The following is a 26,817-nucleotide window of genomic DNA, read 5'->3' as shown; positions in this document are numbered from 1 at the left end:
GAAATCTAATAATACAGAAGTAATTGCTCCTGTATTACTAAGGGAGACTGGAATTCTAAACAAATACTAAATACGGGCCTCATTTAGCAATGGCCCCACTAAAAAATTGTTTGCAAATACAGTGATTTATGGTATCCTAATAAATGGTAGTGAAAAAACAGGTTTCTGACAAATTTCCACACTTTTGCCCACATTTCTGCCCCTGACAACAACGCATGCTAGGCTGAGAGGAAGGCTGGTGTGGCTGCACAAGAGACCTTCATCTGAGTGAGACAGATAAAGGTCTCTCTCTCACATACACACACACTCATGTAATTTGCTTTCCGTTTTGTAGGAAGAAAATGTTGCAAAAGAATAAATAATAGACTCAGGATTGAAAAATTTATTACATTTCTTACAATTTCTCTAATGATCTATAATTATTTTCTATGTTAGAATCCAGCATGAAGATTTATATAGATACTATGAGATTAATAACATGAAACCAGCATTGCAATCAACAGCTGCTTTGAACACTTCTGTTTCCTTTTAAAGGCGTGAAGACTGAGCGTGTGGCCCTTTTCTCCTTGGCAAGGAACAGTCCCAGCAAGGGAAGACTTCAGAGGCTGCTACTGTATCTATTCCGGTTCTTCTTTTGTCTTCCCATTCTCTGTTTTACAATTAAGTTTGTTTTATCTTCCTCTGAGATTCTCTTTTCAGGTCTTTCCATTGGATCCATTCCCTGGGGAGAAAAATTCTAAAAAGGAAAATGTTTGTTTATGAAAAATAATGCATATGGAGTACCATTTATAATCATTTTTTAAAAATTACAAGGATTATAGGACAATTATAATCAACTCCTCAAATATGTAATTTGAATTAAAATAAATACCATTTGTGCAAAGAATTATCAGGAATAAAATATTTAAAAACCACAATATAAAAATTTGCTTATCCAGAGAGATCTTTCATCTGAGGTTGGTGAGATACTCCCAACTCCTGTCTTTCTGAAGATCCCAATGGAAAGGCCCATCCATATGCCTGGTAGGATGCTGTTCCAGAGAAAGGCCCCTGACTGACGGCTAAGGGAGGCTTCTGTGGCCTCCGTAGGTGGTGATGCCTGTTCAAGAGGATACCAGACCTCTCTGATAGACGTTCCCAGGTGGGCAGGTAACATTACCCTGGCCTTGAACCATGAAAGGTGACCTCATCCAGGCCTTGAACCATGGAAGGTGACATCACCCAGGCCCTGAACCATGAAAGGTGACATCATCCAGGCCCTGAAGCACAGAAAGTGACATCATCCAGGCCCTGAACCATGAAAGGTGACATCATCCAGGCCTTGAACCATGGAAGGTGACCTCATCTGGGCCCTGAACCATGAAAGGTGACATCATCCAGGCCCTGAAGCATGAAAGGTGACAACCAGAAACTTGAATTGCATCTGGAAGCCAACAGGCAATCGGGATGGCGATATCAGTATCAGTATGGTTTTTTTCACCTTTTAATTAATTTTAAAAATGCTTTATCGTCCTTCTCTTTTTCCAAATGTTCTAACTTTTGTATACTGTTCTTATTCAATTCAAACAATTTATATAAGAAATTTTCCATGCAGCCTGACTTTGGAAGACGCTGTATTTTCACTGTATGTTTCCTAGGGAAGAACCAGGACCTAAGCAAGCCACCTGTCCTCATAATTTTATTTCCCTTTGGGTAGGATGGGGAAACTTTTTTTTAAAGTCCTAAAATTACTTCGCTTACAGGTAGATTTTCCTGATGCCCACCTTAATCCATAATATAATTCAAGAACAATACATTACCTGACTTAATTCCCCCTTTTTAGACTGTGTTGCCAAATATCTTCCTTCCGGCTCATCTTTCCCAACCAGAGTTCTTTTAAGAACAAGCCGTCCTCTGTGTGGCTCAGAACACTGTAGAATCTTAAGGGCATCTTCATATTTGATATTTTCAAAAAAGATTCTGACACTCAGAAGCTGATCGGCTGGAAAAGAGAAACAGGCCTTTCAGACAATCAGATCCATCCCTCGGCTCCTTGTCTGAATTTGCAAAGTCTGCTACTTTCCATTCACTTGTGAAAAGTACATGCAGGTAGTCCTCCACTTATGTGTGAAATTGACCTTGGAATTACTGTTATTCTGGGAAGAAACCCTTCTTCCCGGGTTGTATGGCTTCATCAACAGACTGAATGAGCCAAGTTCACAGCTGATGTTAAGGGCACCCAGCTTTTTTCAGGCATTTCGATGGCTGTTTTAGCAAGTTGGGCTCATCTCGGCCTGGCACTGCCCATGATTGGTCCTCAGTATTTTTGTGCGTGTGTGCGTGTGTGTGCGTGTGCGTGTGTGTGTGTGCGGGCAAGGGCTTTAGAAGGAACCAATCTTTCTCCCTTCTATTCCAAAAGGAACCTCTAACAAGCAGGGTCTCATCCTCTGTCACCCAGAGAGCCTCTGAAAATATTGACTGAGATTTTCATATCTTTTTACCCCATTTGACACATTCTGTCCGTCTGGTGGAACTTTCCTCTTTACTATGTAAACGTGGGAAGCATCACGCTAAGCACGGCATGCCCCATTGGGCACAGCAGTTCCCTCCCATTAACCTGGGTTAAGCATGTTCTGTGAACTCACCTAGATTTACCCCCAATCAGTGATGGCCAAGGCAGTCTGTCTGCACACAGGAAGGAAAACTTTTTATAGGATCTGCTTTTGAGTTTGGGGTCCATGGTGACATTCACAAGACAAGAGCTAAACCTTCTGCAATCTGGGTTGAGAATGAAGCAACATCTCAGGTTTTGGCTCCTTCTCAACCAGGCTGTCAAGAAAAGAACACGGGATTTATTTATGCCCAAAACACCTTGTTTGTGGTTGCTACCTCTGAGTGTTTTTATTTAAATTGCCTGTAGTCTCGGAAATGCAGCCTTCTGCTATTGTGATAGCAAAGAGGGCGTGGGAATGAGTGCTCTCCCATGTTTCTAGTCCTCAGTATTAAGATTATGACCCTTACAGCCCCCGCTTCCTTTGGCAGAAAGATGTTTGAGGAAATGTATGTGAGGATGTCACCACTGTAATTCTTGAATATAACTTTGATCTTTGCTTGTGTGATAAAGGCTGGGAGGGAGAGAGCTTTTAAAGGGGACAGCAGAGTTTTTAATTCAGGAAAAGATTTTCTGGATACCTGCAGACTCCAACCTCAAGGAGGGCCCGTTTCTTCCTGCAGGGATGAGGCTGAACCCCACATGCAATTCAGGCACATCTCATGGCCCCAGAGCTCTGAACCATCCCCCAGAATACACAACTCTCACTGGTCAGAGACAGAAACAGAGACAGTATGTGTGTGCGTATTTATGTGTGTGTGTGAATGCTGGCTGCCTTCCCCACTTGCCCCCAACTGGCCAGTGGGAGAGACCCCCTCTGGAGTGGGAGAGATGGGGGGGTGGTAGCTCCTTCTGGTGCTGAGGCTAACGTGGAAGCACCGCAGGGCTTCCTCCCCTTAAACCCCCCCAACTGAGTGATGGAATTGAGAGCCACAGACCGGGACCCATATGGCCATGAACTGGGAAGTGGGGAGGGCTTCAAAGGAGTCTGAGCAGGTCAGAAGATCCCAATAGTGATGGGGAGAGAGGAAAATATGGAGAGAGTTGAGAAATGGGTCACTCATGGGGACTGAGTCAGAGGGATCTCGTTCCTGTGGCTCCGTCCAGCCTCTCAGACTCAAATTCAAGTCCTGGGTGGCAGGTTCTGAAGGCCCTGGACCGTTGGTGAATGCCAGGCCAGTCTGCAATAAAGTTCTCTTCATCCAGGACTTCATGGTGGAGGAAATGGCTTTTCTGGCTGCATCACTGAGACCTGGCTGGGACCGGAGGGGGCGATTCTGCTCAGGGAGCTCTGCCTGGACGGTTTCTGGGTTTGGAACCAGCTGAGACTCCAGGGGACAGGAGGGGAGGGGAGGGGGATGCTTGTGGGGCATGCAGGGCCCTTGTCCCACAAATGGCCAGATGAAAGAGGCTGCCTCTTCAGTTGGGCACCTGGAGGGGTCAGTGAGGGCTGCTGTTCTTGCACCAGACTCCCTGCCTGACCTCCGGGGCTCTGGGGCTGGGCGGGCGGTGGAGTCCCCTGGGCTTATGGGGCTGGGGGGCTCCAGACAGCCATCCCCAGGTGGGAGGTCCGAGGCAGCTCAGGAGTTTATGGCCTCCAAAGCAGCCCTGGGCCCAAATCATCCAGGACCAACTCCTAGCAATGGTAAAAGGAGTCTTTAACTTACAACCGGTTCTCTATTGACCACTGGAAGTTATAATGGCACTGAGAAAATTGATTTACAACCATTTTTCTCTCTTATGACCATTGCAGCATCCCCATGGTCACATGAACCAAAGTCAGATGCTTGGCTACTGGCATGTACTTATGTATGATGGTTGCAGAGTCCCTGGGTCATGTAATCCCCTTTTCTGACCTCTGACAAGCGAAGTCAGTGGGGAAGGAAGAAACCTCTGAATGACTTTCAAGATTTATTGAGCTGGAAGGGAAGGGAGTTACAAGAATTACACTCATTCAACCATTTCCCATTTCCAAACATGTTGATATGATTTTCTTTGACTCCTGCATACTATTTAAGTGGAAATAATTAATGTCTTCTTTCAAATAATAGGGAATTTTACAATTCTTTCAATATTATGGCATTATGTCTCATGTTTTTACATTTGTTCTGGCTGTAAGCTGCTCCTTTGTGTTCAGGTTTGGCCTCAGAAGGATAATGTAGCACTTGGGGATGAAGATGCAGCCCAGCAGACCAGCACTGGAGGCCAGGATGGAGAAGACCTGAACAGCCACCATGTATTTCCCTTTGGTGCTCAGGTAGGTGGGCACAAAAGTCACCCAGACACTGCAGAAGACCAGCATGCTGAAGGTGATCAGCTTGGCTTCGTTGAAGGCCCCAGGCAGATTCCTGGCCAGGAAAGCCACCGTGAAGCAGATGGCAGCCAGGAAGCCCATGTAGCTGAGGGTGACGTAGAACATGACAACAGCCCCTTCGTTGCATTGCAGGATGATCTCTCCAGGCTGGGAGTGGAGGTCAGAGTCAGGGAAGGGGGGCGAAACTCCCAGCCAGATGAAGCAGATGATAACTTGGACAGCAGAAGAAGAAAGGATGATGGAGTTGGCCAAACTCTTCCCCAACCATCTCTTCACTCGGTTTCCTGGTTTTGTGGCCAAGAAAGCCAGCACCACCGTGATGGTTTTGGCCAAGAGAGAAGAAATGGCAACTGAGAAGATGCTGCTGAAAACCATCTGTCGGAGAAGGCAGGTGGCTTTCCTTGGTTGACCAATGAAGAGAGAAGAAGACAAGAAGCAAAGCAGGAGGGAGACCAAGAGGATGTAGGAGAGGTCCCGGTTGTTGGCTTTGACAAGGGGAGTTTCTCGGTATTTTATGAAGATGATTAAAACAAGGTCTGTGATTAAGAACAAGAATAGGGCAAAAGAGACCAGGATGATGCCCAGATGTTCTTCAAAAGATAGGAAGGTTATAACTTTGGGGATACATTGGACTCTGTCCACATTTGGATATTTATCATCTGGACAATTGGTGCATTTTCCTGCATCTGAGAAAAAAAACCATATTCCTTTACTATTCTCTCCTTTTACCTTTGAAGAAATACCTTATGTGAATAACAAGTGATACATTTATTACTACCGCTAGTGAAAGAAAATAAAAAGTATAAGACTTATTTTAAAAATCAAGTTTTGTTTAATTATCTATGAAAGTAAGAGTGTCAAGGTTCCAAATAACATCCAAAATTAAATCTGAGTCCTAGGCAAAGTATTCCTCTAAATTTCAATTTATTAAGAGAGTCATGTTGGCACATCTGTGAAAACCCGAATCTGAGCTTCCTGGTTTTCCCCAACCAGTTGAGAGTTCATGATCTTGCCCCCACACCCACAAGTCCATCACATGGTCCAATCTTCCACTGCCATGCTGGCAGTTCCACCCATCCACTTCCGGTCAGGTGATGAGGTGTAGAGACAAAGGATGACCTTGGATTCTAGAAAGGAATTTTATTTTGGTAACATCACATTCTACTCCTTACTATTCCCCCTCCCAATTCCCCACTAATGAAACAGCATAGTAGAATAGAATATTAGTGAGGCAGGCCAAAGATCCCAAAAGGAACCGGCTACAGGCCTGACAGGCGACCTCTCCTCAGAAGAAAAATGTTTCCTGAAAAAAGAATAACATAAAAGTTAACGTAACAGAATTAACCACCTCTTCCCCCCGCCCCAGGGGGACCCTTTGGCTTATCGGGAAACTTATCATGGAATTGCTTTACTAACCTATCTGCTTTTAGCTTTTCACCCAAGTAGCTTCGGACAAAGGGTATCCCTTCCAATGCACTAAATACTGTAAGTGACCCCTATACAGCCTGGAGTCTAAGATTCTTTTCACCTCATAATGTGTCTTCCCTTCTATCACTACAGGAGGAGGGGAACTTGGGTGGACCCAATTACTGGCTTCAACAAGCTACAATGAAATTCTGGGTCAATTTTCCCTAGACTTCTGGGTAGACTGAGTTGAACTGTACCTGGGTTAGCTATCTTCACTATTGGGAATGGACCTAGAAATTTTGGGGCCAAATTTCTTGCTAGGCATTCTTTGTTTTAAAAAAAAAGTTTTATTGGTTTTTTCAAGTATTTTGGGGAAAGGGGTACCGTATTTATTCGAGTATAACGCGCACACGTGTATAACGCGCACCCCCTAATTTTCGATTAAAAATCGGTATAAAATTTTGTTTCACACCAAGCATTGTAATTGACAAAAAAAGTTGTTGAACACGTGCGGCCATGATAAAAATCATTTATTGACAGCGTAAACTGGTATAAACACAATACCGAAATAAAATTACCAGTAACAATATTTATTTAAAATGCTTCAAAGTCAGATTCATCATCAGATACACTAAAGAGTTGTTCCCATTCTTCTCGAGTTAATTTTTCATCAGTGTCCCAGTTGGCAGGAACATCTGTTTCTCCAGTTTCTTCGCTTTCTTCTGAGTCTGAATTCCACAGCAGGTCGTCTTCTGTGCCGTCCATTTTATTGCTGATGCCTGTCTTCAAAAAACTCTTGATGATCATTTCTTTTGGTATGTCTTCCCATGATGTTTTAACCCAGGATCTTCTCTTCTAAATCATTAGGCAGCTTCTGTGCTATCTTTGTTCTCTGGCGTATTGCAAGTCCATGCCTTTTCATAAACTTTTGTGTCCATCCATTAGAGGCTTTGAAGTTTGAATCTTTGCAAAACTTTTAGGCTTGAAGTCTAATGTGGAGTGATGTGACGATGTACCCACTACTTCTTTGGTCAATGATCCATTCATAAAGTTCCTTCTCCATGTCTGGGTACATGGCTTGTCTCCCTCGTTGTGCTTTTTTTGTTTTATTCATATCTTTCAGGACGACTTTCTGTTTTCTCCATTCTCTAACATTCGTCTCTGGTACAGTGAATTCTCGGCTAGCTGCTCGATTTCCGTGAATTTCAGCATGATCAACAACTTTGAGCTTGAATGAAGCGTCATATGCAGAACGTTTTCTCTTGATACCCTGAGTTGCCATCTAACGCGTACCAGTATATCAATTAAAATATGAAGAACACTGAATTACGGTACGCAAAACACTGAATTGTACAAACGCAATGCTTGCCGTAACGTGTGAACGAGGCGAGGAAATGAAGCGGCGACCATACAGCGGATAATAAGAATTCTCACCCCCAGTTCGGGCCGCCCACTGTACGCGACGAGGGGACTTTTTTTTTTCTTCACCCTCGCGTACAGTGAGCGGCTGCAGCCCGGAAAAGGTGCAGTGCAAATTTACAATTTGCCTGCGCCCTCAATGGACCGGCCGCCACTGCCACCCCACCCCAGCCCTCATTTATAACGCGCACCCAAACTTTGATTTCTTTTTTTGGTACAAAATATTGCGCGCTATACTCGAATAAATACGGTACATAAATGTGGAGAAAAATTTTGACAGCTACATCATATGAAAGGTGGTATTTCCCCGGAGTCTTACATCTCTCTCTTATTTTCAAAATATCATTATTACATACATATTAGCAGTTTAGGTTTACTTCAAATTCTATAATATCTTTAACCATACTTTATATCACTTCTGACCATTTCATTGTTTTAACAATTGCAGTGTGTTTTTAAATCATTTCTGTGACCTAAGTCTCATTGCTGTCTCTTCTCCCCTGTCTGCTGGCTGAGCCATGGCTCCTCCCCCCCTCATGTCCTGTGCACTATCTCTTGTTTCATCTAGGAGGTTCTTGTGTTTTTCCATGAAGGCTTCTGCCTCCATTACTGTATTAATTCTCACTCTGCCCCCCTCCCAGAAAATCAACAAGCCTTCTGGAATTAGCTACCTGAACCAGATGTTTTTTTTCATACAGTTTTTTAGTTAGAAAGAAGAATTTCTTCCTCTTATCTCTTATTCTTTTTGGTATCTGTTTCAGAATGGTTATTTCTTTGTCCTTATATCTTAAAGGTTCCCCCCTTTGAACTCCTAGAATCTCATCTCTTGTAGTCTTTCTAAAAAATTTAACATGGACTTCCCTTGGAACATCGTGTGTTCTAGCGTACGCTGAGTTGATTCTATATATAAAATCCATATCCCACCCTAGCTGTTGCCTATCTCTTTTGATATAATCTGCTAGCATTGTTATCATAATCTCTCTTAGGTCTTCACCCTCCATTTCAGGTATGTTTTGAAATCTAAGAAAAAAAGACATCCTTTCAAATTCCATTTTTTCCATATAATTCTCAACCCCAGCATTTTTTTTTTTTTTTTGTAAAACCTTCATCTCTTCTCTCACCCCCACAGCACCCTCCTCCAGGGTGTTTATTTTCTGGCTATTTTGTGAAGTCTGTTGTTTATTCTCTCTGAGTTCTTCCCTTAAGTCCGCCAACTGCTTTTTTATTTCGTCCTGTCCCTTTAAGAGTGTCTGGAACATTTGATGAAACATTTCTTGAGACTGTTGTTCCCCCTCAGAGGCTTTTGGTTGTAAAAAAGAAGACAATTGTGATTGTTGTGGAACAGGACTTGAGACTGAAGAAGATGGAGCCAAGGCTGGTTTAGGAATGGGAGCCTTTTTGGCAGGCATTGTGAAGTTCAGAGAAAGTTTATAAGTCTAGGCAGAAAGGATGGCGTCTATAGGAGCGTGCTGTCAGGCGAAGTCTACAGGCAGGCAAAATCCAGTGTGGGATATCAGTCTTCAAAACAGCTCCCCTCTAGTTGTAATCAATTTTCCCCAATCCAAGGGAGATTGTAGAAAGAGATTCCTCTAGGATTCACCAGGGTTTTATAATTCCAACCCAGAATGTTTTTCAAAGACAACAGTTCATTTGTAACGGCAGCAAAGACGAAGGGGGAGCGCCATTTTGGCTCCCCTCTCAGGGGATCGGAGAACAATCATTCAAAGAGTTTCCATTCATAGTTTATTAAGTCAGTTCACTTTCTTTCTTTCGCAATTGTTCAAAAGAGTCATTACCCCATAGCTTAAAAGAAGTGAATATCAAAGGGTTTTTTCCCAATTTTCTCTCTCTCCTCCGAGAGAGATTGTATAAAGCCGCTTTTCCGAGAGGGGGGGAAGAAAACCCCCCTCTCCAATCTTAACACTTTGCCAAGATCAAAGAGTCTTAAGAAAGCTGCTAATCCTTATTTACTTAGTTGTTCAAAGAAGTAAGAAAAAGACCCCGGGGGAATTCTTCCCTCATCGCATTTCTGCTGTTGCCTTCACATGGAGCGTTTTCTTCTGATCTCCTCAGGACGAAGGCGCGCATGGCAAGCGCACCCCCCAAAAGCCTCCCGGTGCCTAAGGCAAAGCTGGCAGCCCCCTGCGACCGCTGCCACTCCAGAGGGCTCCAGCACACCGCCCCCTCAGCAGGACGCTCCTACAAGGCACCCTGTGCCCCCCCTGAATCAGGGGGGCCCACCAGGACAGCGAGTGGCGGACAATATGTCCGTCGTCCACAGAAACCGGAAGTGGAATCTCATTCTTAATCTTATGTATTTGGTAGATATGAAAACTTTGTCCCCTACATGAAAGGCGGGGTGGAAGGGGAAATTGAAGCAGTCGTGGACACAGGCTGCACCCAATGCTTAATCAACATGTCGATTGTAAAGCAACTGGGCATACGCACAAGACCTCTAGCCCATTGCATTTGGTTTGAGCAGGTAGATGGAACGCTAATTGGGGGGACCCCAGCCACGCTAATGACCAAACTAGTAAAGTTACAAATAGGCCATCACTATGAGCTCCTCAGATTCATTGTGGCTCCAAAGATGCTGGAATTAATTATCTTGGGGCTTCCATGGCTGGACAAGCTGGATTTGAGAGATGCATATTACTGCATACAAATCAGAGAGGGAGATGAGTGGAAGACTGCTTTTAACTGCCACCTTGGCAGCTTTCAATACAAAGTTATGCCATTTGGGCTACAAGGAGCATCCACAGTCTTCATTCAGTACTTAAATGAGGTGCTACATGAGCACCTGTACCATGGAGTACTCATTTATCTTGATGACATCTTGATTTTCTCTGAAACTCTGGCAGAACATGTGAAGCTGGTACCACAAATCCTGGAGAAATTTCTAGCTGCCAAGCTCTATGCAAAGTTGTTGAAGTGTGAATTCCACAAAACCGCACTAGATTACCTGGGTTACCGCATCTCCAATGAGGGGATAGAAATGGATTCAGGAAAAGGGAAAGCTGTGTTAGACTGGAAACCTCCAAGTACTTGCAGACAACTACAAAGCTTTCTTGGATTTGCCAATTTCTACAGGCAGTTCATTCCGGCTTTCGCAGAAATTGCCCTCCCATTGACTGAGGTATTAAAAACGGGGCCTTCCCCAACAAAGCCAAAAGCAAACCAACCGCTAAAGTGGACAGTGGACTGTCAAAAAGCCTCTGAGAAATTAAAATGGCTCTTTGCCCAAGACCTGCAACACCCCGACCCAGAGCGACCATTCATAATCCAGATAGATGCCAGTGATGTAGCAATAGCTGCAGTGCTACTGCAAAAGAATAAAGAAGGACACCTCTTGCTGTGCGCTTACATCTCCAAAAAACTCACCGCTACTTAAAGGAAGTGGGCCATTTGGCAGAAAGAGGCATTGGTGATCAGGTGGTCCCTGCTTCACTTGGAGACAATTCCTGGAAGGGGGGGATATGCCTTTCAAGGTCTGGACTGATCATGACAACGAAAAGAATTGGGGCCCAAATAATTTCCTGTGTGATGTTCAGAACCATCATAGGAAACTTTATTATTTGATGTATGTAATGAATCTGTTCCACTTCCTTTCCTCCAGTCTCACCCACCTTCCTGAGTGGAGAAGGTCCCCTCCGGACAAGGAATGCAGTCATAACAGCAAACTGGCTCTCCTTCTCGAGCCCTCTTGACAAATCCAGGATGACAACTTTCCACACATCTGGACTGAGGCAGGGACTGAGCAGAAAAACAAGGAATGGCAAATAAAATGTGTTAGGACTCTCCATCCATGGAAAATGGAGGTAAACATAGACATTACCCAAGTAGTCTCTAGGATTCACTTAGATAAATTTGAAATCTCTAAGTGATTCAAAATAATTTTAGGAGATGCAATTACTGCAGATTCTTCATTTAATTCCTCCCTTTTGTTTCTGGCATATTACATTGCAATAAAGGAAGTTTCTATTTAATAAAATCTGAGTGGATGGAATTGAGGAAAGATTTAAGCAGTAAGTGAAAGCCAGGACTTCCTCATCATGGCCTGTGATGAAGAAAGAAACTTCTGACCAGTAGGATCTGGAAAGTTTTCTTCTAGAGTATGTAAAGCATTGCAAAGCTTCTCTCCTTTGAAAGCAGTCCAAAACTCTCTCAAATTTAAAATACAAAGGAAATATTTCTTAGAAATTAGGACTGACTATTTTAAAGGAGATATTCTTTGTTGATTTGCATATTTATTGTTCAATTTTGGTGTCTGCCACACTGGAGAAGTCAAACTAAAACTAACTGCCTAGTTTCTAGAACTGGAGTGAGTTGAGATGAGTGTGAGATCCTGAGAACATGTCCCTCAAAAAGGACCCTCTTACAAGACAAAGGCCAAATCTAGCGTTTCCTTTCAATTTCTCCCTTGTAACTTCATAGATGAGGAATGGCTTTCCTTTGGATCAAAGTCTTGTTTCAGTGCTTCAGTTGTCTGGGTCAGGGATCATCTGTCCTTGGGAACATCATGACAGTCATGGTGATTTCATGCGAACAGAGAGTCTTGGAGGTCCTTCCTAGGAGAAGAAGGTCAGTCGCTCCATCCCAGGGTGTGTGTGTGTGTGAAAGGGAGGCATGGATAACTCTGACTAGATCTGGTCTGTGGAAGAACTTCCCAGACTATGAACACTTTCCCCAAGCAGAACAAGATGAAGCTTCTTCCCAGTGGAACCCAAAGGACCACCATCCAATCATGATTTAATTTTACCCCTCCAAACCTAAACTCAGTCACTGGTCAACTGAATTGCCTTCTTCTTTGCTATTTGTGTACAAGAAGCAAACAAAACCAATGCAAGTAGCTACACACTCCCCAGCCCTTCTGGATTTCTGATGAAGATACTAGATTGTAGATGCTACAAAATGGAATAGCATGAAAACCTCCCAAGCAGTCTAAGAAAACCATCAGGTTTCTACTCCCCACATTCAGTTCAACCTGAAGGTCAACCACCTTGGGGACAAGGCTGAGCTCACTTGAAATGAGACCTCAGGCTTTGGAAAACAAAGACACCATAATTTCACCCACCTTGTTGAGCAGCCTAAACTGTGTAAGAGTATCTTGTCTGATAATAAGTATCTGTCTTTCAAAAGATGCCAGAATCTCTTTCCTGACATCTTCCTTGGGGAGAACCATGGAGCCCCAGAAGGCCAGATCTGCTGCTATTTCTCCATTTTGGTCCAAGTAGAGTTTTAAGTGGGAAAGATTGCAAAACATATTCTTGTCCAGAAAGGGGTGAAACTAGTATTGAAACATCCAAGAATTTGAAATGCAAAAAACTGTTTCTTGTCACAGATTTGAATATTTCTTCTACAATTTTCTAATATGCTTAGTTAGGAGAACATTATCTTCATAAGCAAAGAAAGAATATTCAGCAAGATTTGTCAATTATACACTGAGAAGATATATATTGGGAAAATATAATTGACACACTCAATTATAGTAAATCTACTAGAGCAGGTGTTAAATAAAATGAATAACAGATAAAATGAGATTATTCATACATTCATTGGAAACAGCAAGTTGATTAACAGAAAGCAAAAAAGTTGTCAGGCTAATCTTCTCCCTGGTAGACCAGACAGAAAACATCATGAGATGAACTAATTCAACTTTATTGTAATGCTACTTTAATAAAGGTTTGTATATCTGAACCTGTAAATCTCACAGATTATAGCAATGCTTGTAGTATAACTTGATTTCAGTAAAGTACTAATAAATTTTTTTGTAATGTGACTAGAAACTTAGTTAAATGAGAGGTCAATAGTATGATTAAGTGGATAAAAACTGTCATAAAAATTGTACTCAAATAACTTTTAATGTTTTTAATATTTCTCATAATACTGGGTAGATATGAATAATAACTTGTCCTGGGTGATCCATTTTTCTGTGCTGTCAGTACAGAAGAATTGATAAATCTCTGTAATTCAAAATTTGATGCAGTGTTTATAACAGTTCTCAGAAGAAGCTAATTTGACATATTTTAAACAGTATTAAATTTCTAAGGAATTATTTCTGATTTCCTAATTTAAAGGCGTGCATTAGTAAAAAAGAAGTGGGAAAATGTCTGATTTTTATGACCTGATAAACTATAGGATCTCATATAATAAAGCAGTGGAAGACAGATGAGGGATACAAAACTTAATAAGGTTGTTTATGAAAACAATATCAAAATATTAGATGATTGCAAACTGAATGTGAGTCAGCAAGAAAGAAGGCAAATGCATCCATCGGACTCCCAGGAAGCCAGCATGCTGGTTTGGAGAGAGCCCAACTCAAGTCCCAGGTCCCCTTGGAGGCCCCACACTTGGAGAAGACCCTGCACAAAACCTGGGTCAGGCAAGGAAGCTGAGGAAGAGCTCAAAGGAGCTGCTCTTGGCCTCAAAGAAAGACAAGGAGGAGGAGAGCCATCTTGCTCTACGGAAGTGGAAAGAAAGAAATCTGGGAGCAGGTTCTCCAACTTACAAAATCTCCCAGTGGGAGAAGGGAGGATTCAGTCTAACTGAAAGATGCTCAGACAAAAGCTTAGAATCTTCTCAGGGTTATTCCAGAGAGTCAGTCCTGGTAACATGAACTCAGTGACAAGAGAGGAGATTCTGGCCGAATGAGAGGAAAAATATCCTGAAAGGAGGAGCCCTCTTCGAGCTGAGCCAGTCAAGCAGAGAAGTTCAGTCTCCCCTTCACGCACTTTGACACTGTGGCCATCCCCATTCAAGGCAGAAGTTGGACTCGGAGGAAACGGCTTCCTGCAAAATTTCTCCTCCAGGCTTCCACACGCAGCAGTGTCTTCCTCCGCTTCCGGGGGGGGGGGGCACACAGGCAAGGCTTCGAGGGGGAATCCAGAGGTCTCTAGTGGAGAAAGGTGAAACCAGGGCAAGCGCCAAAGCCTTGTCCAACAAAGGAGCTCACCGTCCCTGTCAGGCCACTCAGAGGACCCTCCAGATGGTGCCATAAGCTGTCCAGAGCCCCAGGCAGTGGAGGGCAGTGGAGCCCAGCCCACAAGCTCCTGAGCTCTTCCTCACAGCTGTGGCTGCAGTGCTTGCTCTCCTTGGCCAGGTTGCTCATGGTGGCTTCCTGGAGGTCCCCACACCAGTCCTGACTGAATGGCATCTAAGTGAAAGGAAAGTGCCTGTAGGGCCAGTGGGTGAGGCTGGGCCGGTGAATGAGCCATGGAGGTGGCGGAGGCACTGGTGGCAGGCAGCGCACAGCTGCTGGGGCTCTACACTCTGCGGGGAGCATGGCAGCGTGGCAGCCACCCGATGCTGGATGCAGGGCAAGACGGCGCTCATCACATGTCAGCTGCATGCACATGGGAGCAGGGCAGGAGGCAGGGGGGCTGGCCCCTCACTGTCTCTAGGATGGCTGCATGGGCCAGATCTAACCACATTGTGGGCCCAATGTGGGTCATGGACCTTGAGTTTGACATGTCTGTCTTAAGGCAAAGACTGAGCAGCCATCAGTCAGAGAAGCTTTAACTGGGATTCCTGCAAAGAGAAGGGGTTGGGCTAGATGGTCTCAGGGTTTCCTCCAAATTTATAAGGGTAACGTTACATGATGTTGATCACAAAACCACACATATACAGGGATTTATTTAAAAATGCATTGAATAAAATGCCTTTTAAAATGAGCTATGTTGAATATGAAAATTTATCTGTCATGGTGTCTACTCTGGAGCATTTTCCCCATAGCAATTAGTTTGGTCAAATCTGTCCAACTTTAGTAGCATAAGTAGGTTGAGGTGGTTCCTCTCCTTCTCCACTGGACTCCTTCTCCAAAGGATCTCAGGTTAATGGATCCATATCGGGACCCCCATACCTGCCACGGCTGCAGCTTTGGAGACCCCAAGATCTTTTCTCCCTCCTTCCTTCTCCTCCTCGATCTGGAGGAATAGGCAGCATTCAAGACATGGGCCAGAGTCTTTGTGAGAGTGTAATAATAGTAGAGATTTGGGACCCGTCTCCTGTCCCTTTTCTCCTGGGTCTCCAGTGGGGCTTTCTGGGTGCATCTTCTCCGGCCTTTGACAGAAAATATATGCTTTGAAAGGGAACAATGAAAATAATGGTCTTCAAGCGAATCTTCCACAAAGAAATGGGGTTCAAAAGCATCATTGTTTGGTCTTTCTTTCCAAACAATACCAAACTTCCAAATACTATGTATGTATTTGAGAAGTCTGTGCTTTTCTATTGGATACACTATAAGACTTGTGAGGATCCAGACTTTCCCCTCAATGGGTCCTGGCAAATGCATAAGTGTTAAATGGAAAGGAAGGATTCTGTCCAAAGGGGAAACAATTTCTATGAAGTGAACAAAAATGTTGACTTGTCTCCACTTAGAGAGGGAATCCCTGAGTGATGCTGCATGTCCAGTCTTTGAGAATCGTTGTGATAGAACCACACAAATTCCATTCCTGACAAGCATAGGAGTAAAAATCCTCATGAAATTCTCTCCCTTTTCTGTGTCTGAAGCAAAGAGGCCAATCAGGGTCCATTTGAAATGGCGGAGCAGCTGGACAATTGCTGAGTACTGAAACCCTTCTTTGGGGAACATGTGCTGGAAAAAGGGGAATTGACTTTTATCACTCAGAGCCTTTGAAGCAAAGTTATCTCTGGTCTGAAAAAAACATTCAGGAATGTTGCGTTATATGAGGATCAGATCAAGCCCAAAATATTAGCTTTAAATTAATCCAACTTTGTTCTGATGAACATATTAGAATAGTTTGTTTTGCCATCGTTTAAAATATTAACAGAATATTAACAAGACTGTGTATAAAAATGAAATATAAGAAAAAATTAAGCAAAAAAATCCCATAAAAATGCAAATCATATTGCTGTATCATCCCTACATGTTATCACGCTTAGACTTACATGTGCAAATCTCAAATGAAGTGTTTTATTCCAATAAAGGGCCATGCTGTATGATATTTTTGAAGATTGCTACATCTTTCTCTGCTTCAATAATGCAGATTCTTTGTGGAACCATTTTTTTACCCTTTTCTCCAACTTAGAGAAACTGCAGCTCCCAATAGAATTGTCAGTTGTACCATCCAAGATTGGTCTTTAATTGAGATGTGTCTGTTCTGATAGATACAATTTGGGGGGACTGTCATTTTCCATAGCTTTAATTTTAAACCAATACCAATATAGTCTGATTTTAAGCAAAGAAGAAGTAATGTAAATTCCCAAATCGGCTCTAAGGGCAGCAGCTGAAGTCCTTTTATCTACCCCCAAGGCACTCCTCAGATGCAGTGATAGGTTTGTTCTACTAGTGATTCTGTTTGAAGCCCCAAATATCAGCTCAGTATAAGAATATGGGGGAACTTTGGCCTTATGTACTTTAATAGTTGGGGCTAAAGAAGCTGGAGAGCTGAGAGGTTTCACTTTAAGCACTAGATTCATTCATGTCCTTCCTCTAAATGAGCTCCTTTGATGATGAGGGACCCAAGATTCAGTCTCAGAGAAAACCTCCCCAGGTAAGGAAAGGTGTTAATTTGCTTTATTGGCTCACCATTATGTCCTTTTCCAAGACCAAAACTTTGGACTTTGATTTATTAATGATCCAATGACAATATGATCAAAGACTCCTTAACAGCCTACACAATCCAACATATAATAGTAATATCATATTATCAGTGTAAGTCAGGCCATTCCAATATGCATTTAGTACATTAGACATGAAGACTCCAGGATCCTTCATTAGTGCAGGTGAGTCATTCATATTTAGACTGAATAACAAAGGTTCAGATATGCACCTTTTGCTTTCCCCTTGGTAAGTATCCAACCTTCTTCTCTTCGCTCCATTGAGCCCAAACCTCCCTCTCAAACAAGGGCTTGGAGAAAGGACTTGAATCAGGGCCAACAGGCTGAGCTCCATATTGAGGGCAATCAGTTTCCTCCATAACATTTCTCCATTTACTGTGCCAGATGCTGCACTAATATAAATAAAGCCAGAAAAAGTGGTTTATCTGACTGACATATTTTGTAATTATTTCAAGACAATTTTTGTCAATATTAGATTATTAATTGATTATACAAATTTATATAACTCTCCCTAAAATATGTTTGTTCTTCTGCCCTGTCTTCTTCTTCTACCCACTCTCAAATTTACTTAAGAGAAATGTGGCTTATATTTTAGCCACAATATCTGATAGACTAACTGTAATGGCCAATAGAGGGTCCTACAACAAGGGATATTTTTTTGAATAGTGGAATAACTGGTAGAAAATCTTCTCCTGGAACATTATTGCTCATCAGGCCTTTTATGATGAATTTGAACATTAATAGAATAAAAATAGTTAAGATGCTTGCTAATATGGAGAAAAACACCTCCTGAATTCTGTAGAGAAGATATTGGACCTATTGCTTATCCCCTACCCTCCACCCTTCACTTTACCAGTTAGAGAAAACCACAGACAAACCTGTGCGACTTTGTAAAGGGCTGCTAATGTTGACGCCTGGATGGAGATTTCCCTTTTAGCTCCATCATGAAGAGCCAGAAGGTTCTCCTTCCTTCCACAGCAGTAGTTGGGGATGTTGGCTTCTCCAGTGGAAAGCATGTCTAGCAGGACATCTGAAGTGCGTAAAGTGTTCAGATTGTTGTCATGGATGTTGTAGCCCAGTGTGAGGTTGTGCAGGAGTTGGGGATTCTTGTGGATTTCTTGAATGTTGAAAATGAAGTGTAAGGTTTTTGAAACTCCGTAAGAAAGCTTACTGTAAAGAAATGTCCATCATTATCATCAAGAGCAACAAAATATATTTTTTAAAAAATGCAAACCTCTTTCTGATCAATTATAAAAGTATTGAAATGGGCTGGGCTGATGCAATTACAACTGTTTCTATCACTACTTTAAACAAAAGTCGGAATTCAAGTGATGAACTCAAGATTGAACTGGAAAAGGAAAATCATCAGAAATTATTTCAGCTTTTTTTTCAGCCCCAACTTTGGATCTGAGTCTCTTCCACAAAATCAGGCAAAAGAGGGAAGTCATGGAAATCAAATCATTCAGGCAATTAGACAGGCCCTGCACTATGAAAGTAAGTGAAATAAAAAGAAAAGAAGGGGAGAGTTAGAACTGCAAATGGAAGGGATGCAACTCCATCACCCTGAATGACTTACAAATCAGACTGAATAGAAGGAGCACTGTTGAAAACCAATGTTGTATCTGATATTATTCTTTCAGTTATGATCATACTAACGATATGGTCTCCTGGCTTGTAATAGGTCCATGTATTCTGTCCATCCTGGTGATCCAAATTGATCGCACACTTCATTCTCAGCTTCCCAGAGACTGGATGAGACATGAGCAGCATCAGAAGCAGGAGCAAGACGCCCATAATTCATGGGCTGAATCAATCCCCTGACCGCTTCTAACCACGAACAAGAGTTGGAAGAATTTAGACCATTCTCAGAAGGTGGAAATGCCAGTGTCTTTTCTGATTCAGACAGAGACAATCAGAGCTTCACCTGGAAAGAAGAGAAAGGTGCATTCAAGAGCACAGACCTTGCCTCTCCTAAAACCTCTTCCCACAGAGCTTGACCTAAGGATTTTATCCTTTTCTGATGCAAAATCCCTTCCATGTTGCTTCAATATGACATTTACATCAAAGGCATAAAAATCTCAAAGGCCCAGAGGGCCATAATTACAATGAGAAGCAACTTTTCCTCTTGGGAACCTGAACTTCTTCTGGGATCCATGTGCAGAGGAGAGGCTGGAGAAAAACATGTGGGAGAAAAATCACAGATACACCCAGTGGTGGGATTCAAATAATTTAACAACTGGTTCTCTGCCCTAATGATTTCTTCCAACAACCAGTTCACCAAACTGTTCAGAAAGTTAACAACTGGTTCTCCTGAAGTGGTGTGAACTGGCTGAATCCCACTACTGGATACACCTCTTTGATCACCGTTATTCTGAGGATTGTGACCCTTCCTGTCAGGACACGTCCAGAAAATGACGATGCAGGAAGAAAAAATCAATAACAAAGAGATTGACTTCTGCTGTCCTTCAACATGGCCTCTTGTCTTCAGAGACTGCTGGGGAAGGTCTCCCAGAGCCCAGAGTTGGGTGCCACTCCATGTCCCATAGCTTTAGTGCTGCCTCTCTTCTAATGCCAAGGAAGCAATCAACACTCATGAACCCTCCCTAATGTTAAGAGGAGGCCCTGTTGGTGATTTTTTTTATGTATCAGAACTCCGTATATGAATCCTAAATTGGGGCTGATTTTAACACTGTTTGTGCCTTGTGAAATTTCATTTCCTATCTTTTCTAGCAATGTCAATTTCTGGATGAGAGCCGACTAAGAAGCTGGTAGCTGAAAGCCTCTGGACTGTATCATTGGGGAGAAAGTTATAGAGTGGATAGAAATGTTTATTTTTTTTCCCCTTAATGCTTTCCGTGTTGTCATTCCGTGTTCATGTAAGACACTGAGATCCTTTATATTTTGAAGTCTCTTCATTTATTAACTGAATCTTGGGTTGGGAGGTTTGCAGGTAAGCTTGTAGAGGTGCCCACATCATTATGGATGGAGCAACTTTATTTCTTGCCATGCCCACCTAGAAGATGGTTTGGGGGGCACCTGGTCTCCCTTTCTCTGGTGGTGTGGAGGCACTTGGGGGTGGGACCTCTTTGACATTCCCAATTCTGATGCTTTTCCACACCAAAAACCATCCAAGTGCTTTGAAGACTTAATTGGGAGTCTCTCTGTTCCTGTTTTACTTTGATCCCTTGTGGTCAGACTAGTGTTACCGGTGTTATGTCTACCTTATAGGCAGCTCCAGCATTCATCTCTATTGTACCTGTTTCCTATATCGCATTGCCACTCTAGGATTCTTCTTTATTGTTCCTGTGATGCATTTCCTGTTCTTCTTGTATGACTCTCTAACAAGATGGCTTCTGCTCAGGGATGGCTTGTGTTGCCTTTACTTTCTCTGCATGAAATGTGGTGTCAGAAAAGCAGTTGTTTCCTGTATCATATTCATCTCTATTGTTCCCGTGATGCATTTCCGGTTCTTCTTGTAGTATTCCCTCTCCAATCAGATGGCTTCTGCACAGGGATGGTTTGCAGTGTGTTTACTTACTCCACGTGAAACAGAGTGGGAAGGTCCAAGGCAGAAACTCAGCTGGAAAACCCTGCAAGGAGAAGCTCAAAAGCCTCTTAACAATCGGTAGAAAAACCGAAGTCTCCTTCATCAGGGAAGAAAGTTTAGGAGAGATGGGAAAGCCGGTTTCAGGGCTGAATCAGCGTCAACCAGTGTTTCTCAACCCTGGAGACTTTCAGATGGGTGGACTTCAACTCCCAGAATTCCCCAGACAGCTAAACCTAAGAAACATGGAAGCAAATGAAAGTTGACTGCACAGTACACAATTTCCGTTGCACTCTAAACGTTTTGAGGGTCGTTCAGAGGGGTTGAAACAGCTGCCTCAAACCTCTGCTTATGCCCCCATTTTGCTCCTTAAACTTCATTCCATGCAAGAAAATTCCCCATTTCTGAACCTTCCCTCTCTAGAGGTAGTTCTTTCTCAATCCAAAGGGATTGAGAAAGAACATTGATGGGTTTCCTGCACACACACACACACACACACACTCTTTGGTAGTGCTGACTTCTATGTAGAGCAGTATTTCTCCATCTTGGCAATTTCAAGATGGGTGAACTTCAACTCCCAGAATTCCACAGCCAGCACAGATTAAGGACTGGGGAATTCTGGGAGTTGAAGTCCAGCCATCTTGAAATTGCCAAGGTTGAGATGCCCTGAGCCAGGGGGTGAACTGAGGTGAGTTAAAGGTTCTTAAAACAAGCGACCTAACACGGAGTCATTTTCTGAGCCCAGTGCACATGATGGGGCCACAATGCAAAAAGTGGGCTTCCTTTGTGTGAGCATATGCACAATCTAATCATAATAATAAAGGTAAAGCAGAATATTTTACTCTTCTGGGATTATTTTTTTAGGAATGTAATTTAAGCTATTTAATTTAATATGTTTCAAGGAACCTAAATTGGGGTTGGGGTGATATGTACAAAGCTTTCTTCAGAAGAAAGATTTTGTGTGTCTATTCCCCCTTTCTAAAACATATCTGAGTGTATTGAGAAGCCATAATTGGCCTCTTACTGATTTAATAAGAGCAAAGGGGAAAGTGGAGCTAAGAAACAATGAAATAGGAAGCCATCTTTTGATTCAAGCATTCAGACGGTTGCAGGTTTCCACAAACTGCAAAAAGGGAGAAGCAGTTTCTGCTTTTGGCCTCATCCTTCATGATTGCCCTGGAGACGCTTTGATGGGAAGGGATCCAGGCAGCCCTGATCTTCAGTGGGGAGGGGAGTCCAAAGTCTGAAATTACTCTTAGACACTTTTTGCCTGAAGCCAAGTTCTCCAGCAGGAAAAGTTTCCATTCGGAGTCAGAGGGAGGAGAAGCTGCCCCCAACTCCCTGGGTCTCTGCCCAGAGTCTCCCCTGGAGGATTTGTCCAAAGAGCAGAGCAGAAACTTTTATCATAATTCTCCAACTAGTTTTTGTACTCAAAGTTTGTTGGCTGTTTCTCTGGAGGGAAATGAAAGGGAAATAATCCCCACGTGGCTCATAATGATAGGGGCAGAGATTGAATTAAATCTGTCATCTAGCATTGAGAGGTTTAAGATCTCCATCTCTGAAATTGGCCCCGGAGGGAATACACGGCACCTGTGGCTGAAGAAAATGAAATCTGACCTATTGTTGGCACAGTAGTTAAAGAGAAAATCCCAGGGGTCAGTTAATGCCTGAGCATGTCACAGATCTGAAATAGCTCTCTGTTATTTCAGGAAACAGAATAAATTTACTTTACTTTGAAAGTTAGTGCTCAGGGGAATTGCCACAAAACAGTTGATGCAATAGTGTGGCCATTCTCCAACAATCAGGCTCAGTCAAAACTTGTCATCAGAACTTTGTGTAGTTAAACAAAAACCACACATACACAGAGGGAGGGAGAATGTTCTTTGTCTTTGGAAGGAAGTTCTTATTTACAAGCTGACTTTTAGCTCTGCAGAGGAATTGTAGCAGGTGTCACACCTTTCCCCTATAATTTTGGAAGCCCTGGGGATTTCTTCTTCCTCTTTTCTTTCCAAGAAGTTTTCTGTCACCTTGGAAACAGCCTCGTGAATGAGAAATACAATGCAAAGTTATATTGCTGCCCTCAATAATAACTGGTTTGGCCTGAGATGCGTCTCTGCACAACTGTGGCCTTCCTACTCTCCTGCTCCTTTTCCACTTAAGACGTTTATTTCAAAATGTGACAAAGTCCAGCGAGATTCATTTGAGTCCATTTCCAGACAGACACTTAAAAAGTCCTTATTTTAATCTATCTTGACTCAGGAAGCCTCATGGACACACCCAAAGTTTGTTTGTCTATTTATCTGCACCCAAACATTTTTTTTATTTGAAAGATTGCTTTTTAATAGTTGAACATTAGTACCTAAATCGAGAAAATCATCATTTTTTGTTTATTCCATTTAGATTTGGCCAGATATAACTCACAAAATCCAAATGCATTTCCAATCAGAAAAGGAAGAATAAAATAAGAAGCTAAAAAGAAGTAGATGGTGAATCCACTAACAGTGAATATGTTAAATGTTGCATGATTCACTGGATTGGTTATAATTTTGGTCATAATATCGGAACAATGGGAAAATATGTGGTCTATATTAAAATTTATGCTGAACTACAACCTTAAAAGAGAACTTTTATAAAATGATTTCTTATTGGTATTTGACACCCAGTAAATAGTCAAAGGTGTATAAGATTGTTTTTAATAAGCAATTCTGTTGAGCAGTCTCTGAATTCATCTTTGGCCTGAATAAGAATAACAAAACAACAGAGTTGGAAGGGACCTTGGAGGTTCTCTAGTCCAACCTGTTTCTCAAGCTGGAGATTTCAGAGAAATACTTCTCCAATCTCTTCTTGAAAACTTCCCTCAATGGAGTAGCCACAACTTCCGGGATGCAAATTCTTCCACTGATTAATAGATTTTCACTGTCAGGAAATTTCTCCTGGCTTCTCGGTTGGATCTCTCTTAGCTGAGCTTCCATCCATTGCTCCTTTTTCCTGCCTTCAGGGGCTCCGGAGGATGAATCGACCCCCCTCTTCTCTGGGACAGTCGGTCAAATATTGGAAGATGTCATCCCATCCCCTGCTTCTCTTCCAACTCTGTTAATCTGTTAATAATACAATAATACAATAGCAGAGTTGGAAGGGACCTTGGAGGTCTTCTAGTCCAACCCCCTGCCTAGACATGAAACCCTATACCGTTTTAAGATGGAATGGAATAATATGGGATAATAGGAATCTTAATATATGTGACTTATTTTATAATGGAGCATGTTAAGAGTTTTGTAAGAGGAAACTTTAGTGAGCAGGATAAGAGCTTGTAAGAGGAAGCATAATGAAAAGGAAATCACACCTAGCCAAGCAAATGTAACCGCAGACTTGAAGACAGGAAACTTAGGCAGGAAACGTAGATAGATGCAAGAATCCTGTGACCTGCATAGCAACAGAAGGGGGGGGGCTATGGGCTGTCAGAAATGTAACCAATCATGAAATGTCACAAGTATGTATAATAGTGATTGCATTAGAATCCTTCGGGATTCAGTCTTTGCTTCTTGTGTTGCGACTGAATCTTGCGCAATAAACCTTTTCTGTTTGATCCCGGAATTCCGTGTCAGTTCCTATAATTCCATAATAAATGGCACGGCCCAGATGGGACTGACGGGAAGAGGCCATTGACCTTCCAGACGGACTGCCCTGGTGGGCAACCCCTGTACACCTTCTAATCGTTACACCAGACACACCCAGTCCCTTAATCCAGCCCCCCCCCCCCCTGCATGCCAGAAACTGGTCCTCAAAAACCAGCAAGCCCCACCCGCAGGAGGCAGGCAGCCCACGAACCTCCCCCTTCCTCCTCCTCTCTGGTGCAGGGAAAAACCTTTCTCCAACTAGCCCCTGGGGGGAGGGGCTGCCTTAATCGACCACCATCTGGTTCAGCCTCCAGACCCCTCACCCTCTTTCTTGCTCTTCTCTGCCCACTGAGGGACTGAGGCTGAGGGGTTTTGGGGTTGGAGGAGCTGACATGGGACGCTCCAAAGCTGCGCTGACAGTCCAATAAAGCCTGTTTCCAATGCAGAGCCCCACTTTGTTCTTTGGGGGGGGGGGGAAGACTTGCCAGAAGGAGTCTTGGAAGGGACGGAGGTTCCCTCCGAGGGATCGAGAGACTCAATCAGGGACTGGCGCATCCCACCCTCCGACAACGTCGCCTCTCCGAACGGCCTGCAGCCCCTGGCAGACCCAGCGCCCTTCCGCCCCATCCAAGCACAGCGTAACTTGGAAAGGCGAGAAATCTGCGAAGCTTTCAACGAGCTCTGCTCTGGAGCCCTGAGGGGCCGATCCACCCTCTCCCCCACCAGAGGCGCCGACCCACTCTCCACTTCCGCGTAAAGGTCCCGTGTGTGTTCAAGACCCCGTTAGGCAGCCTGCCCGTCCGGGGCGCTTCTTCCCCTGGCAGATGATCCTGAGGCTGATGGAAAGGAGATTAAAGAGAAACGCCACGTTCTCTTGATTTGTTTAGCGGAGAGAGATGGACCCTCAACCTAGTCTCAGATATACAGAGATGGATGGATGGATGGATAGTAAGTCGCCCCCCACGCTCCCCTCTCGCCTTGCCCATACATACAGCCGTTGGGCAGCCCTTGCCCGTCCCGCGCACCTGGGGAACGTCGGAACAAGGCACAGCAGCCCAGTGGTGGGATTCAAATAATTTAACAACCGGTTCTGTGCCCTAATGATGATTTTATGTATAAAAAAGCCAATATTAAGTCTTATTTTGGAGGGGATGCCTCTCTTTAAAGTAGACGGTGGAGTCTGCGTGTAATTCAGCACCTGGCGCCCTCGCTTATGTTTCTGAACAGAAGACTCATCCCATGGACAGTACAAATCTTATTATCTGTGTTAAGGTTACAGAGAAGAGTATCAGACTGAGGATGGGATATGTTTTATATGGTTTGTCCTGAGAGCATCAACCAGGCAAGGCAACCGTCTAGTGTTGAAAAATGAATAAAAGTAGTAAAAACAGAAACAGTCTGGCTCTAAGAGACTCATTATCATCTGGAACATTAAAAAAAAACCCTGTAACTGACTTAGTAATGGCCGAATCAGAAACATTCTAGCTGGCAGAACCCAACTTTCCTTCCCAATATAAATGGACCTTTTGTGCAGCACAAGATTCAAAGAGTCTTTCAAAGGAATGTCAAACTGGCCTTGAACTAACACACTCAAAGCTCTTTTTCATGGCTAGAAAACCTACATTGAAGAGGAGCTTGTCAAGGGGCATAGAAAGCCCCAGAGAGGCTTCCATCCACAGACACCTCTGGAAAAGCCAGGCGTTGGCTCCCCTCTGCCCCTCCAGCCAGAAGGACCTGGGAAGGGATGCATGGGGGAGGCACGCGCGGGGGGGGGGGGGGGGAGAGAGAGATGGCCAAACTTTATTCTGGGATCTTTATTCAGGGCTGCTTTCCAAGGAAAAGGGGGATCTTCCTGACCCACAGAAAGAACGTGGGAGATACTGACACAATCGGGGTTGAGGAGGGGAATCAGAAAGGGGGTGTTTGAAGGAAGGAAATCACGTTTTTTCTTCCATGGAGTGAAGCGGAGCTTTTCCCGAGAGAGCCCAGCAGAGGATTCCCCGGGAAGGGGGGTTGAGCTGGGGAGAGGATCTGTCAGTATTAGATCCCTGCAAATCCTCTCCGCCTCTTTCTGGTGTAGCTGAGGGCTTTCCGGATTGGGGGATTTCTGTGATCCCCAAGTCGTCCCTGGCTATGGAGTGCGCCTCCCCTCTTCTCATCCAGTGCAGCGCCTCTTCCTATGGCGGAAACCTTCATCTCTGAAATGAAACGTGTGAATCGGCGGTTCTGAATTGGGGGGAGGAAGCTTTGATCTAGGACTTTGGAGGATGGGAAGGACCAGAACCAACAGCAGCACCAATGGGAATTCTCCCTGCTTGAGCGTCATCGGTCTCTGGGAAGAGTCCTT

General features: G+C 43.5%; 1 protein-coding gene across 1 annotated transcript; it reads right to left on the bottom strand.

Annotated features, from left to right (window-relative positions):
- Positions 1 to 7,287: 7,287 nt before the first annotated feature.
- Positions 7,288 to 19,120, bottom strand: LOC309392723 (uncharacterized protein; the record flags this gene model as incomplete). Its single annotated transcript, XM_081954150.1, has 5 exons — positions 18,886 to 19,120; positions 18,188 to 18,479; positions 16,186 to 16,383; positions 14,683 to 14,883; positions 7,288 to 7,539 (listed from the first exon to the last, which is right to left on the bottom strand). The coding sequence occupies exons 1-5, from the start codon at positions 19,101 to 19,103 to the stop codon at positions 7,288 to 7,290; spliced, it is 1,161 nt and encodes a 386-aa protein (XP_081810276.1). The 5' UTR covers positions 19,104 to 19,120.
- Positions 19,121 to 26,817: the final 7,697 nt, after the last annotated feature.

Source organism: Natrix helvetica (assembly GCF_964273705.1).
Source record: "Natrix helvetica genome assembly, chromosome: 5".
Taxonomy (NCBI): domain Eukaryota; kingdom Metazoa; phylum Chordata; class Lepidosauria; order Squamata; family Natricidae; genus Natrix; species Natrix helvetica.
The sequence above is the reverse complement of the archived record's forward strand: the minus strand, read 5'-3'. Positions and strand labels throughout refer to the sequence as shown.